At 36.8% G+C, this 17009-nt stretch overlaps 1 protein-coding gene across 7 annotated transcripts in view; it reads left to right on the forward strand.

Annotated features, from left to right (window-relative positions):
* The window catches only part of LOC128191706 (protein Shroom3-like), a 56275-nt gene that overhangs the window by 24312 nt on the left and 14954 nt on the right, over window positions 1-17009 (forward strand). For 6 of the 7 annotated variants that reach the window (XM_052863912.1, XM_052863917.1, XM_052863916.1 and 3 more), the window contains 3 exons: window positions 11836-12247; window positions 12478-15801; window positions 16222-16271. In XM_052863912.1, the coding sequence (XP_052719872.1) occupies window positions 11836-12247; window positions 12478-15801; window positions 16222-16271 (3786 nt within the window). The remainder of the gene's footprint in view (window positions 1-11835; window positions 12248-12477; window positions 15802-16221; window positions 16272-17009) is intronic. The other variant, XM_052863913.1, reaches the window with a different exon arrangement.

Here is a 17009-nt window from a genome sequence, read left to right on the forward strand (position 1 = left end):
ACTGTTCAGTGAATTGGACTTCTCAAATGATGAACAAATTAAAAGTAGCTTCACTTATAGACATTGCATCTCAGTATGAATGTAAATTCATTTCTCTTATGGGACTTTAAACAACGAATTGCTTTAAAATTATGATATGGTCCGTGTTTGGGTAAGGACTCTTCTGGGAAAGGAACCATATGTCTCTATTAAGTATGGCTAAGCTTTTAATATTGAATATCGACACCATTGTTCTACTCTGTAGCACTTCATCCATCAGTTCAGAGGTGTGCTATGTAGGCGGATTAAATTAATCCAACACCTGATACAGTCAAGGTCAAATGCAAGATTACTGATATGACATGCTATTAAGTTTGATGTTCGTTTTTTTAAAATATCAAATTAATATGATTCTGCTAACAGCTGTATTTTAGTAGATCTCTTTTTAGATTTTATTTTTGAAAGGACACTGGATTTTTTTGCTCTCCCAACGTTTAGTCAGTGCTCCATCAAAGGCTTTAAAGCTCATAATGTTTGGTTTCAGTATACACTGATGGATTGCTAATCAAGTTTTTTCATCATCATCAGCTTACAAAATGCACAGTCTGGATCAAATGAACAAAGCCATGCAATAATTGGGTTCAATAGATACTAAAAATGGATGAAGCATTAAGTCTGCTCTTGTCAAAACATCTCTTATATCTACATTTTTTAATTGAATCCTAAGTTCATCTCTATATAATGCTGATTCTGGATTAAGGGACTTTGCAGACACCTGGTTATCTCGGAGGCAGGTTTAACACACAAGATTCACTTCACCAAACACTGCCTGCCTTTAAATAAAAATACTTGACTGTAGTCTCCACTCCTGACTTGTACCCACAGGTGAAAATAGCAAAGAAATCACACCTGTCTGTGCCGAATCAAATCGACAGTGTGCCTTGTCATCAAATTCAGTCAAGCCCCGCCTTCTTTTCCTGGCGTTTTATTTCCTAATAACTTAGCGTACACATAGGTAGCTAATATACATCAGTGATGATTCGTTTGTCATAGATTAAAGGTACATTTCGCAGTAAACTCTGACTGCCGGAAATAACTTTGTTTCTAGAGAATACAGAAACAAAGAAACCCAATATTGTTTTTCTCTATAGTGAGACTAAGTGAGATTTCCTTTTGGATAATATATCTGATCAAAGTGTCTTGTAACTCACAAGTTTAGGATAACATTACCTTGAGACACAGGTAAGAATAGAAAATATTCTAGTGTGTACCATAACAATGAGAAGTTATATATGTTAATTCTTAAAATAGACTACAAACATTTGGTGTTTATTGAAACCCGGAGCATGTGTTTAAGGGCTAGACATGCAAACACCTCAGGTTGGTGCTTGCCGTATAGATTGTGACCCTTCAGGGCAGGCTGATCAGCTGACAAGGGATAGAAGAAGTAGTGGTACTCGAGAAATTGCTAGGTACCAGTCACCTCAAATGACTTCCAAGTGGCATCTCAAGTAATGGGAAAGATAGAGGGAATCAAGTCATTAGGGGTACATTTTGTATTCTTGTTTTATCAATAACAAAGCTTTTAGTAAATTCAAAGTGAAAAAATCTTAATGATAGAAATAATTAGGTACCAGCTTTTAATAACAGAGTGATTGAATTGATTCAGGGATTGGCTTAGAAATGTCCATGCAGCCTGTCTTAGAAATTGCCAAGTTTATACCTGAAGGATATGATATTGGAACAATTCGTTATCTCAAAGAGTAATAGATCCCTTTTTTACTTCAAATCACATTGTGTGACTACAAGTATCTCTTTATATTTTTTAAGTTCACGCTTTTTTCATGATAACTTTATCAGTACCGTGATCTTTTATTGAGGGCTAGGATTTGTGCCTCGTCATTGCCGTGCATGTTTTTTTCGCCGGTTACTGGGGTTAAATGTTGATAATGGGGTATCACAACTAGTGTGTTGGAATAAGAATGCCAGTGTTCAAGCTTAATGACCGTGTTTGGGAAGAAGTCAAACAAAAAAGGCTCTCTGGCCTGGACAGATTTCCGGACATCTTGTCCTGTCTGGGGGATTCAGCCCTCTTTGCCAAGTTGATCCTAACGAGGCGCTCGGGGAGAATTGGTCCTTAGGCAAGTCCTTAATCTGGTGAAGTTTGGAATTTTTTATTTTTGTTTTTGGATTTAAAAACTGTTGAGGGATAAACTAAGGTGGTCTGATGTCCCTACAAACTGCGTGTTTGTTGATTTGCTAAGAGAGCAAACATTCTTGTCATTTTATATGTATTTTGTCAGAAACATGACGTTACTCCGAGTGACAGGGGCATGCAGGAAATTCCTTGTGTAGTCGGTTTAAGTTTCTGCCACAAAGAAAATCATTTGTCTATTAATAATCATGCATGGCTTTATAGTCAATGACTTCACATCATCGAAAGGATATTTATATTGAGCGAAATTTCTTTTAAAATGTCAAACTGACAATAAATCAACTGGTTAAGGAATTCCGACCTTTTTGTATATAGTGGCGACGAAATGCAGGTTTGTTTTTAAGGTAACATTTTACCTGAGACCAGGACATTAGTCATTTCCACCTTACCTCGTTTAGGTAATTAATTAAGACATGGTGTTTTACTAGACGGTAAGAACTTGTCGTGCTTCACGGAGAACAGGATAACAAGATCGGGCTCCACTAAAATATCAAGGCTTATCATGTTTTTGTTACGCTACTCCTCCGGATCAATAAATCTCAAATATTGATAGTCTCTTATACTTGCAATTACAAATTAATTATAATACCGGGTTCGTTTCGTACAGATTCTTTAGAGAGATTTGTGGGCAGTTTGAATCTTTGCCAAACAAATAAGTGGTCATGTACGTATTTTACAGACATGCAATGTAATGGTAATGGGCTATTTTCTAGTAATTTTTAAAAGATTTGGAACCTTAGAACTGTATGGACCTAGTAAAACAATTACATGGGAGAGGGGGAGAGTTAGCTAGAGTATAAGATGCTGACAATTAATTTCATTTTCGGTACTTGTTTGATACCCGAATTTTTCGGTAGATGCTACAAGTCTGCAGCTAATGTCGATAGATCATACTATATATACCTAGAAAAGCTAGCTAGCAGAGAGACTTTAAAAGTTCATAATTCATCAATTTCTGCAGGATTTTTATAAATATTATTCATATGAAATAACATAATTATTTATTATATACATGCACAAGCTGTTTTAGGACATTTAAAAAAAAAAAAATTTAAATTGTATATCTTGAGAAAAATTCTTATCTTAGTAAATTATCTTTAGATGTCAGAAGTAAATAACTATGCAGGTGTTATAAGGTGTTCTAATTAATACATTTCTCTGAAAGATATGATGAACATCTGATAAATTTGGAAGGGCAGTGACTTAACTTTTAGTCAAAATATAGACCCCTTCACGATAATTGCGATACTGCTCTCTTGCAGGGCAAAATGATATACTTTGCTGAAATTTTAGTAGGTAGATAATTAAATGACGTAAATGAAACAGTTGACGTTATGTCATATTTCACAAAACCATGTCATTTTGCCCTGCAAAAGAGCAGTAAAGCAGTTACCTGAAGGGGTTAATTAATTGATAAAAATAAATTATCACTGAATGAAAAGTAATAAACTATTTTCTGCAAGAATGTATGCATTAACAATTTATACCTCCCAAGAATGAGACTTGAAATTAAGTACAATCAAAATGACCATCATAATTATGGGTTAGTGATCTAACAAGAAATTTTTCTAGGGCCATGCATTATTTACAATATTACATAAACTAATCCTAGCTGTACCTGCAATATTTAAGACTATATTTGCAGTCAAAGATGATACACATGATAATGCTGGGATTTTTTGATTTCAAAATAAAAAATGTAAACTAATGCTGTACAGAGTAAAAAGAAGAAAGCTAGGGGCCGGCATAAAAAATCACATAGAAAATGTTAGGTTACGGTTTCCCAGAGGTATCTAGATTGCATGTCAGGGTACTGAAGTGAAATATTGTCCGCTGCTATTCAGCCGTGATACACCTTTTGTCTGTGCCTAATTTGCAGGTGTCAAATTAACCTGAAGTGCAGCGAACAACATGACCTTGGTAAAAAAAAAATATAAACATACAATTTTAAAGGCTTTAATTGACACTTAAAATAAATGACCATTGCATGATTAAATAATTTTTTTTTGGAAATGGGAGGGGGGGGGGTATAAAAACTGTATTAAAACAAAGAAAGTTTTTATTAATTGATTTGACTCATTTTTTAATTTCAAAATATATTTCCTACTCATTTTATTGTTTTAATAAAGTTTTCTCTAAGCTATTTTTAGTTTTCTACTTTTGAAATGGCAATTTAAATATTTGTAAATGAGCACTCCTTTTGCTTCAGTGCAATGTTTTTTTTTATTATTGCTACACAACATAGTATTTTTAAACATTTTCCCCTCATTTAAAATACAATCTGTTTTGAATTTGCGTGTTCATTATCGCTGATACCGGCGATAAAATCCCGCGGGTCCGTTGTCCTGGTTTAATTTCGGATATCAGAAGTCCGACCGTCTAATCTCTACAATTCATTGCTTATCAAGACTTCCTCCTGCGTTCAGGTGTGATATTGTTTTCTCTCCTTGTCTTAGAGTCGTATAACATGAATGTCTGTCCACAGATGAATGTGCCGCTGTATTGTGGATTATCCTAGAGTGTCGTGAGGGTGAAAGTTTTTTTCCCTTCTGAATCATTCCATGTAAAAATTAATTACGAGGCCAGGTGTGCTCGCACAGGTAAGAAAACCATCACATACACACCTACCCCGCAAATGTTAGTGAGCTTCCCGATCGATATGAATTTTTCTTAGTAGAAATATTTGATCCATGTATCCGTTCAGAATAGGCTGAGTTATACATTTTTAAACATTTATTTCAACATTGAACTCGAGGGAGTTTGAAATGTTATCGATTGAACATACATTTGACTGTTGAAATTGAAACTATTACAGTATTAAAGAAAATCAAATTTTTGTGTTACATCCTCTACTGAAATAAATACACCAGATGTTTAATTTATATGGCTGGGGACAATCAATGCTTATATTATATCTGAATTTGCTGATTTGAAATGCAAATATTTTTTCTGAATTTATTGATTAAAAAGAAATAACTGGTGTTTGGAATTTTATACACTGTTATTTATAAGGCATATGCCCCAGTCTTGCTAAATGATTGGTAAAACAACAATCCATGTTCTTATTTGTTTAGAAATGGATTGTAATATTTTCATGAATGTTTGAGCTAACGCAAAAATATATTTTCTATCATATCCTGTCCTGTATTTAAAAAAATATAGTTTATTGCATGGACATTGATGAGAAATATTTTACCTAGCTCTCTTAACTGCCAAGGCAATGAATATGTATGTGTACGTGTGTGAGATTTGAAAACTTATCAATATATGTGTACAGGCATATTAACATTAAGAAAGTAATTACAATTTCAAGGAGAATAAAAATAAGTAAGGACATTGGATACAAGTATTTGTCTTTGAGATATCCCAGTTCAGCAGTTTTAAACATTGGTCTACTACTGTCAAATGCTTTCTTAGAAGAGAAATGGTCAACACATTTTAATCAAAGTTGGTGGTTCCTTTGTTTACTCTAGGGTGATCCTTTCAGGATTTGTTTGTGCTAGTCCTTAATTCTAGCCATTTACCACTTACCCTGTATTTGGAATAAAGCAGTGTTACTTGGAAGGAATTCAGTATATAAAGGTAAAAATCCCCAGTGTGGCGAGATGTAAATAAGAAGCTTGCAGAAAAGGGGTAACCCCATATAAACAGTTTCTTATATCACAGACATTTAAATTCTGGCCCTAAATATCACTGACAGTGGTGATTTCTAATTATTTCACTGACCACAACAAGGAACATTATATGTGTGTATGTCATGCATAGAAGAAAGGTAATATTCTCTTCTTTTTGTATTGAAACTGATATTTGTCAGGCAATGATAGGTATAAGAATGTGATTTTGTTCTGGAATACATGTATTACACATCTACTTTTCAATTTCTCTTTAATGAATTAAAGTTAAAAAACAGGTAATATTTAGTGGTTGGTTTCAACTTGCTTTATGTAAAATGTTTATGGACACATAACTACAGCTGAGGTGTGAATATAATGTTATGGCTTCTGTCTTACTTTTTACCTCACAGTATTACCGGTAATCTTCTTGGACAGAAGTTGTGGTTGTTTTTTTTTTAATACCAATTCTAGTCAAATTCTTTAAAAATTTCAAGTTTGTCATTTGCTAACAGAGTATAATGGCTGGGTGTTTCTTGACTGTAAATGGGAAATATGATGTAATTACTGGTGCATTGATATATTGAGTGAGGACAGTTGAGACAACATTATGTGCACCCTATCAAATATTTAAACTCTTTTGTGGTCCTAAAAGGCCCGCATTCCTCTTGTCAAATTAAAAAGATTTGATTGATCTCCATGGTTAATATTGGTACACATTACTCTTCGCTAAATGGATAGGTATATAAAACAGATGATGAAATATTAATATGTGACAATAGGTCCCTTGCACAGTTTGTAGACTGTGTCTGTTTTTCCAGTTGGAAGAGTCAGTGTATGTAAGGATTAAATCAATTCTTTGATGCTAATTGTTCTCTCTGTGCCCTACAATGCTTCCTCATCAAAGCTTTCTTTGTGAGCCCTGGCTATGTTGTGCTTTGACATCCTCCTGTTATTGGGGACTTTTTCTCTGTTGGGTTCAAAATGTTCATGGCTTGGACAAATAGAAAATTTGCACACCTTTCCAAATCCCCAATAGGACATAAGCGGGGAGGTGTGGTATGCAGTGTTTATGTGTTACTTCACGATTTAAATTTTTATGGAACAACTTTCTCTTTACCTAGCAGAAGGTGTTGAAGAGTGTTTTTCATGGATCATAATTGGATTATTGCGGGTGGTCTTCATGCAGGAAAAGGGCAACCATTTTTTGGCTTGATTACAGAGTTGAAATTGATTGAAAAATACACGGCTTAAATTAGAATTTGTTGGTAGTTGACTACTTACCAACGTGCATAATTGATGATATATTTTATTCTGTTTGGTGTGCACATGCTATTGATTGGAATAAGTACTTCTGTTGACTCTGAAGACAATGAATACTGCAGCATTGCAAACAAGGCCACCATCTCAATTCAGGTGAGATCACAGTTGACTCACAAATCACTTTCATTCATATCATATTTTCCATAATAGATAAAACACAGACAGAATTTATTTTCAAGGGGAAGAGACATGACTTCAAGGCAATTTCAAAAGAGCTCAGTGGGAAGTATATTAGTCTGGTGATTCCCCAACAGAGCGATTCGGAAAAAATGTGTCAAAGCGAGAGACTAATGAAGCTAAGGAATGGATACAGATTAAAAAGAAGTCATTTCACCCCTCATTTGTCTGATGTCACTTTGTCTGGTCCCAGGGCTAGACTGGTTTTGTTTGGTGGAAGTAATACGACCCAGTTCTGTGGTTGACACAGGAGAATTCAGCACAGTTGTTACAAATTTCATTATATTTCACCTTATTGAAGATGGATGAAATAGGGTATAACTCAATAAATATGCTAATAAATATAATGCACAGAAAAAAAAATCATTGAGATGTACGTATGTCCAATGGAATGATGTTTACAATATACATGTATTCATCTTTGGTCTTTTTCCATTACAATCGCTATAGATGTTTTTATTGTCTTTTGCTTTCAATTTAAAACCTTTGGCATGAATTGTTTATTATTTTTTAGTATCAAGCACAATCTAAGCATTAAACAGTGCGTGATTTTGTGTCAACGTGAGGTTAGGCCATCATTAAAAGCTCATTGCCCTCCAACCCAATACAGGTTTATCTGAGCAGATATTGTCCAGGGGTAATTAATGATAGGTAATACATTTCAGATGACCCGGTCCATGTTATTATTTTACTGTTATTTAATTAAGGTCTGAGAGTGCATAGCCCACTGTACACCCTATCATTACCTGAATGTTCCTGACAGGTAAACATGCATGCACCTTGCTTTCCCCCGAGATGAAAAAAGGGGGCATGGCGAAAATGTCCAGTCTATCATATGTGATGTAGACCAAAGCGCCAGTGACCAGTGGGAATTTTATGATTGACATATAGCTGGTAATTGGCCATTTGTATGGGTGCTCTGAATGGGCATCATAAAAAATCTTTCCATAAAAACACCACTTCTTCACAGGCCGAGTCGGGCCTGACTACAGGTATACTATTCAAGTAGCCTCGGAGAGAGGGTGGTTATATTGTACAGGAAAGGTCAACCCCCGACCAATTTAACGGTCCTAACACATTAGGTCCCCCTGGCCTGTATTTGGGTGTCAGCATTATTTGTTTTCATGATTACAGCCTAATAATGTCCCAAGCATTCATGGTATAGATACTGTCCCCTTTTGCCTGCCACTGGGGCACATATTTTATTCTTGCCTCGTGAGACAACACCCTCTTGTTTTCCTTTTTTCTCTGGATTAAATCTTGTCTAGAACAGTGTCCTCTCCCTGTCGAGTGAAGAGATTAAAACATAGGAAATTTTGTAATCCTTTTCCCTGCTTACATACGCAGGTAAGAGGATTTCATTAGCCTGTACAGTGAAGAAAGGGCTCTTGGCAGAGCACAGCCAGAAAGTCACTAGCCATTGTTTAGGACTTTTCCCAGTTGCTAAAAGTCAAGTTTTTCGCCCACTACTTGAACCGAAATTATATTTCCTTCTCTCTGAGTGTGTGGACGCAGTGACCTATCTAGGAGTGTCCATCTTTTGGAAAGTACCAATTAAAATATTATTTCTGAGTATACAAGGTATTATTTGGTGAACAAGTGCAGTGGGTCGATCCATCCACTGTTTGTGTTGGCTTAGAATGTCATTTGTGTTTTGAAATTGAAAGGAATCACTGCATGTAACATTTTGTAAGTAAATGTACAATTTTGTTTGTTTTCTTGTTTCCACACAGTGTCAACAATTTATTTATTTCTAGTTTCTTTTTGGTATCTAAAGTGGCGTTTTTCAAGGCTGCATGTGCAGCATGTTTTTTATTTGCTGATGATTTTAATGATTTTAATGACTATTAGACTTATCGCCTCTTTGATTTTGTTGGATTATGACCATATGTTCATTATATGTGTCCTTGGTTCACAAGATTTGATGATGCGCCAAGATTTGAGGAGGGTTGGGGGTGGGGGCATCCTCATTTATAATACTTTATCTGGTATTTGTAAAACAAATGCACAGTGTCCGTTATCTAATGACATAACGGCAGTGACAGGCAGACAAACAGACCCGGTCCAGTCTGTGATACTTGGGCCCTATATCAGCTTCATGCGATTGTGTACTGTCAGATTTTAGAGTAACGCAAATCGTGTTATGAAACCTTTAATTCAATATTTACCTGGTATCTTCCAAAGATTGTGTAACAGCCTAAATATTTGTGCCACTGTGTAGATGATTTTATAGAGGAAAGATTTAAATGTTAAGTGCCTTTCAGTAATAAATTACATTTGTTACAAGGAGCAAAGAAAATGTATGTTTGTTGAAGCCAACATCATGTTAAAAAAAAGTTTTTCAAAGTGCGATTAAGTAGAATGATTGCAATATTATTCCGATTGAGAAATAGAACTTTCGGTGAGAGTGTTTCTTAGAATTCATTTTTTTATACTGAGTGATAATATTCACCTTTTAGTGCATAAATATTGATATATAATTTTATTTCCCTTTTACAGTAACTTCCCTATACATTTTTTCTTTTATATTTTCTTTCTTTAAAGTAGATGTCATTTTCACTTTTGTAGACATTGTGTCTATAAGTTATGTGAAGTAGTGTTGTTTTTCTTCTTCCTTTTATGTCAAATATGTAGGTGTGATGTAAGAAATAAAGAGTTTACCTAATAATGAGGCTGTCAAACACCAAGTGTATAGAAAGTAAAGCTTACAGGGGGCCCCCTTGCTGTATACCTTCTCTTGTTAACGATGGTGTCAAATTGTCCCAGTGGTCAACCATTTATTAAGTTTTCCCTTGCACTGCACCAGATTATATCACCACTACACATATCCTGGGGATATTGATGAACATTGTTTTTGGAGGCAAAAAAACTCCACATCAAAACAAATTTCTGTGTTTTTAGACAGTTGATGCATATCTTTCCCATGTCAAAACAAACTGTGAAATATTTGTATAGATTTGGAATTAGGAAGCTGATAAGAGGATCATTACTGAAATTTCTGTAAAGGGAGATTTTTTAGGACCCTTGTGAATTGTTTATATGTGTTAATTTGCATGTGCTTTTGGTGAAATAACTTTCAATCTGTAAGTATATTCTTTGCTTTAAAAATGAGAAGTTGATGATTGTCATAAAGGAAGAGAATTCATAAAGGATGAGAAATTCATAAAATGCATCCAATGGCAAACATATTTTGGAGAAATTGTGTTAATACTAACACAATAACAAGTTACATTCTGTATGTATACAGTGTTGTCCTCAAAATGACATTATAGGTTGGTTTGTCAAGAAATAAGCTTTGTATCCAAAAAAAAATATCAACAAGGCAGTGATTAATTATCATTTGTTATTAATTATCAAGATTGAATAGTGGCCAGGACAAGCTGCTAAAGTAAAAAGTTGATGGTTTTGTTTGAGCTACTCATTTTCTGTCATTGATATCAATGCTCCAGTAATTGGTGGTTTTTCCTCACTGTCTGTGTAATTTGGTATGAACAGGGATTGATATATATACCTCTGCCAGACAAATACTGATCGATTGTGCAATTACAAGTTCATTAAGCTTATTTGTTCCTCACAAGTGGCAAATATGGTCATATCAATGAATGTTTAGGGAATTTTGTTTTTAGACGAAACAGTTGGTGTTTCATTAAGTTGAACCAGTTAGAATTCTTTGCATTGCAGAACTTAGCATTTCATACGGTAGTTTTAGAGGATTTGAAGGCTAACTGTCAAGATATCAAGAAGATCTTGTCTTCGTGTTTTTTTTTTAAATCTAAGGCACTGATTTTGTGAAGGTGACTTCTCTGTAGAATTTCCCCCGGGCTTATTGGTCTCTGAAAATATCCTGGTGACCACACTATTAAGAGATTGGAATTTTTTTTCTTGTATCTATTAGAACTGAATATTCAGAGATTATGAAAACGGTGGTTTTTAACTCATTTTACCTCTCAAACGGTAATCCTCATTCAATGCATGCAGAATTTTCAAATTCTTGGGGAATTTAAAACAAGGTTTGTCTAAAAGATTTAATAGGAGCTTTTGAAATTTTTTAAACTGAAATATTTTAAAGGTTTATAATCATGATAATACAAGGCATTTGAAATTTACATTTAATAAAATGAATGAACGAATACATGATACAGCATGTTAAAGATTTTGTCTCTGTGTGTTGTGTACTGTGAGCTGATGTGCTAGATAATTAATTACTATCTTTCATTCCACACGGTCTGAGTGGTTCATTATTCCTCGTGTTGCGTAATTCTTTCAGGTAGATTTTAGTGTTGAGACGCATTGTTTGCTATCAGGTAGGATATATTGCCTTTATTTAGTGTTAGAGGGGGCAGGGTAATGGTTATACAGAGGAATTATAGGGTGATAGGTAGGATTCAGACACAGACATTGCGTACCTGTGTCTTGGGTCTCTATATAATATGGTTCATTGATTTTTGTAGCAAACCAACTTGGATGTGATTTAGAAGATCTATACATATTTTTGTGATTGGAGTTAAAACTTTTTCGTTTATTTTTCAGTGGAAGAAGCAAAACTAGACATTCTTCATCCCACGCAGCTGGTTCAACAACAAATCAAGATCCATCTGTGACATTCCGAAATCATCTATCCTCCAGTTCCATTTCTTTGTCTTCCTCTCACCCCTCGTCTCCAAGAGATCCCCCATCAAACAAGAACCGACACTCCTTTGGATCCACCCCACCAGTAACAACCCAGAGTCATTCAATAACACCAGGGAGGCGCAGTTTACCAGCTCACTCCTCTATACCAGCCTCATTTAGAAACACAGAAATCCTACCAAACAAACAGCGACATTCCTCAGGAAACAGTAACTCGTCCACAGGGTCCGGTCACAGAGCTTCCAGTCGAGGCACCCAGAATGAAGAATCCTCCAGAAACTCCATGTCCATGAAAGGATGGAACACGATACAGGTGAGATTGAATTGTTACAATGATGTCATGTCATGTATAAATAGAATTATGAAGTCTTCTTGTTTTGTCAGGTTACAATATGCGTTTTCATGTTAAACAGAAGGAATAATATAAAGATTTGTCTGATTTGTAATCAAGTGAATTATAGTCAAATTATGATAAATAATTTAATGATAATAGAAAGAGTAATATGAAGTTTTGTGTATATTTTTTCCCCTTAACAATCTTAGGATCTGTCACAGAAACAACAGAACTCTGCCAGAGTGGACCCTCCCAGTGGTAGCCATGTAGAGCCGAGCGGTGCCAATCCTCGCCTAGGACATTTGTCTCCAGCTACGTCCTCACCTAGTCTCCACATGGCAAATCCACAACAGAAGAAGCCACCTTCCCCCCGATTGGACCTGTATAAGTCTAGCTCTGACATCAACAGCTACCCTCAGCCTCTGTCTCCCAGGAGTCCAACAAATGCCTCATTTTCATTTTCAAAAGGGTTCAAGAAAATGGCGTGGAGTCACAATGCCGATTTTTCATTGGGATACCAGGGTGATAAAATGAAGGAAGTGAGGCAGTCACTGCCAAGCAATAACAAACCTTTTAAGTCAGACTTACATGATTATCAGAACATTAACGAAGTGTCCTCCTCTCAAACTGAGGTAGATGCAACAGACCTGGAACTTCAGAAACTGACACAGCGACCTCCCCGTGAACCTTATGACCCTCGACCCCCGTGCTCGCCTCCAGCGCCCCCTGTTAGGGATGTGTCTAGTTTACAGTATGTGAATAAACCGCAATCCCATGAAAAGTACCCTTCCTGGCCTGTCACACAGCCAAACCTGGAGACAGAGCCTGGGGAACCTATCAACTCCCCAAAACTAAAACCGGCATTCCACCCTCAACTCGGGCCAGTGAATGAACGAAATAGTCCCAATAGTGAAAGAAAGGGTGGGGATGACTATAAAAGAAATGCCAGTGATCCTGGCTTCAAGAAACAAACTTCATTAACCCGTTTCATGAAACGTCCAACTCCGAGTGACCACGAAAAAAGAACAATTAATTTGGAATCAAAAAAGAGTGCAGAAAGTCAAATGGAACACTTCTTCAGTTCTTCTCCAGGCTATCCGAATCCAATGATGGATCAGGATGGAAATCGCATTGGAGATGAGAAGTATAACATTCCTTCACCTCCTGAGAGAGAGAGTCGTGCTCCAGATGAGAAAACTCTTTCAGAAAAAATTGCATCCATTGTTGGACCTCACCATGATTCATGGCATGGAAGTAGTGGTTATCATAGTGATTATAAAAGTCGTGATTCATCCTCATTCAGTGACAGTCCCCACCAGGACTATAAAAAACGGGACAGTTTCACACGAGAAGGTCCAGAGAAGTCACCAGTGGTACGTGGGTTAGTGGATACTGGTACAAATCCCCTGGGTAGTGATGGAAAGAGTGTCAGTAGTAGTTCCCTACGATTTGAGCCACCAAGGACTTACGTGGTGAAACAGATGGTGTGTTATAACACTGGAACACAAACGGAGGATAAGTCTTCCACAGAAGTTTCTTCTAGTGACAAGTATTTCCAGGAAAAATCTATTCAAGCAAGGTTGTCTAGTTCTGATAGTGACCATTTCAAACAACCAGACAGTCAACGAAGGGGTGCCTATTCTGGAAATCTAGGAGAGAGCAAGGAAACAAAGAAGAAAGAAAACTTTCCAGAGGAATATTCATCAAACATGGCTCCAATGCTTAGAAAACTTACAAAGGAATACTACGGTGGCAAACTCAGTGGAAGTGAAAAACGCCTGTCTTCTGCTTCCAGCCAGGACAGCAGCATTCGCAGTCCTGGATCTGACATGCCATCATTCATACAGTACCCTGGCATGAAGGAGGCAGAGTCTTACAGCAGTGTTGTTATTCACCCTCATGAAAACTCCATGCCTTTCGGACGTGACTATGCGGAATCAAAATCCAGCATCAGCGATTCAAGGCAAGATGTGTCTGGATTTGAGAGTGAAAGAGGTTCGGTGTCAGAATTGCGATCCAAACCAATGAGACACGGACTTGACCCTTCACTGTATTCTCCAAAGTATCCCCTGTACACAACAGGGAGCAGATCTGATTTGAATAGAGAACAAAATCGTTTATTAACAGGCCATGACAAACATTCAAAGAGCATATCTAATATTGAGGAGTATAATCGAGGTGTTCAAAACAATGACTCTTCTCCCTCTATGCCAAACAGTAGCAACTCAGATTCTCGTTCTTCCACAAGTACTCGCTACAGTTCTGAGTCCTCCCTGCCCTTTCAAAATTACTCCAAACCTAGACATGAATCGACAGACTCTGTGTTCACTGATCCTTCTTCTCCATTAACACCAGGAGGTGCCGAGGGACCTCGTAGACCGAACGACTTAAGCTCAGGTCGTCAGATGGGAAGAAGCGCCTCCATGAAGAAAGCTTACGGTGTGTTCGAAGAACACATTCACAAGAGACATGACAGTGATTCGCTGTCTTCTTCCACCCTCTCCTCTTCCAGTGTTGTACACTCCCGGTCTCACTCCACAGAGTACCTCCGCATGGATCACTACCAGAAAATGCATGCAGAGAATAAGCACATGGCTTTGATACGAGAAGACTCCCTAGAAAACCGATCACAGGACCAGCGCTGGGAGGATATGGTACGAAAATCCAAAAGGTCTCAAGCTGATAAATCTATGAACTATGAAAATATTCAGTTAGGAAACATGGGTAACGGAAATCATTCCTCAAAGGGTTTCCTAGCAGTCTCCAATTTGAAGAGGACTTCTTCAGAACAAATAAGACCAATGAAGGATCGTTTCAATGAAAGATCCAGTGCTCGGAAACAAGAGGATGAAAATAGAGCAGTGAAATCTAGTGAGGATCCCAGAAATAAGTTCAAGTCGCCAAACCAATCTCTGATGGATTTATCTTCCAATGATCCTTCAGATTCTAGTTTTGATCACAGACCAAGGTCAACGTCTGATTCTATTCCTAAAGACAGCAGTAATTTCTCTTCCTCAGTACGACATGTCTCGGATCCTGACAAAGCGTCACCTGACAACCCAGATATTTCCTCCACACAAATACAAAATGATTTCAATAAAGATTCCAACTTGAAAGATGTCCAGCGAACTGCAGTCCAGAAATTCATGGACAGGGTAACTGGAAAGAAAACCGATGAAGAAACAGAATCCACAGTGTCCACGGCTGAGACCACCACATCTTTGACTCCATCTGAATCATTCCGTCTAAAATATGGCAGCCGGGCAGAGCGACAGGAGAGCCTTCGAAGATCAAGGTCAATATCCTCAAGAGACTCTGATTATATGGAAATGAGACGACCAGAGAGACAGCAGACGGAATGGAGTCGAATTCGCTCACAGACGGGTGGTAGCAGGCCCCACTCCATTGGGTCTGACTCCAGTTTAGTGGATCCCTATGCCATCACTACTCTGCCCTCATTCTCTGATTCGGAGCAACACCAACGAAGCCAGAGTGACTCCACAGGCATTGTCTCTCAGCCCAACACAGATGAGGTAGGTTGTCCTCTAGATGTTTATATTAACTTTAATGAAGGCAAAAAAAGTTATTAATTCCATATTTAAGGCATGCACATTGTGCAGTGTTGTCTTTTTATTTTTCATTCACAAACCATGGATATATTATTCACCTTGCATACCACTTTGTAATTAGATATTTTATTTCATGCGTGTTAGATAATATGATCTTATAGTTAACGCTATAAATTTTCTATGTGACAAGTGCATGGTTGTGTTTTGTATTTTTAGAAATACTTAATCCTTAATTTATAGTTACCGTAATGCATGAGAGATAGGAAAATAAATCGTATTCCAAATTCTTGTAGTTTCTTTTAATGAAATGGTGTAATGAGAAATTAATGCAACTATGGCTAGATTTTAGCTCTTAATTTAAATATTCTTGTTTAAATTTTGCAGTTGAGGTCAGTTCCTGTGAAAGATCATACTGGTAAAAACGACGATCAAAGGTAAGTAACTCTTACAGAGTTGTTGTAAGTTTTTGCTGGCTGGTGGTTGTTGACAGATCCTTTGATAACTGCTGCGTAACAATGAGAAGAATGCGAGGCACGGGTCGTAATCATCTGGTAATCACAGGCCCCATAATCCTTGATAACAGACGACGACCACTGAAATTTCTTCCTCTCTGAAATTTTTGTTCCCAGGGCAGACATGAAGTCGCAATTTTTGTAAAAGTAGAAACTGATAAAGTGGGTTCAGTAAGATTTCAGATTAAAATCTTGTTCAAATTAGATTGTGCAAGTGGGTTTTTTTATGAAGTCAGCTTTGATGCATTTTTTTTTGCATACAGAAAAATCATGATTTTTCTAAAAATAGCAACTTGAATTAATTATGTTCAATTACTATAATACACAATGTAAAATGGAATACACAGGGAGAAAATGTGTACCAATCTGTAATATGTGTTAATTGATAGTTTCAATAATCATACCAGCAGTGGGAGATTGCCAGCAAGGCTTTGAAATCATTGTGTAGCGAATGTTCCACAGTACAGACCATTTCAATCTATGACAAAAAGCCTTACCTAAGGAAATGATTTAAAAATATTGACCATGTTTAAATATTTTTCAATGGAAGTAGTTATGTCATAATTTGTGTGCACTGGTGGAAGGGGGACTGTTTATTGATTGAGGGAAGAGCGGGTCTCCCTGAACGGGGTTTTGTGCTATGTTGTGCTGAGCTGTGCT

Source organism: Crassostrea angulata, chromosome 7 (assembly GCF_025612915.1).
Source record: "Crassostrea angulata isolate pt1a10 chromosome 7, ASM2561291v2, whole genome shotgun sequence".
In the NCBI taxonomy this organism is placed as follows: domain Eukaryota; kingdom Metazoa; phylum Mollusca; class Bivalvia; order Ostreida; family Ostreidae; genus Magallana; species Magallana angulata.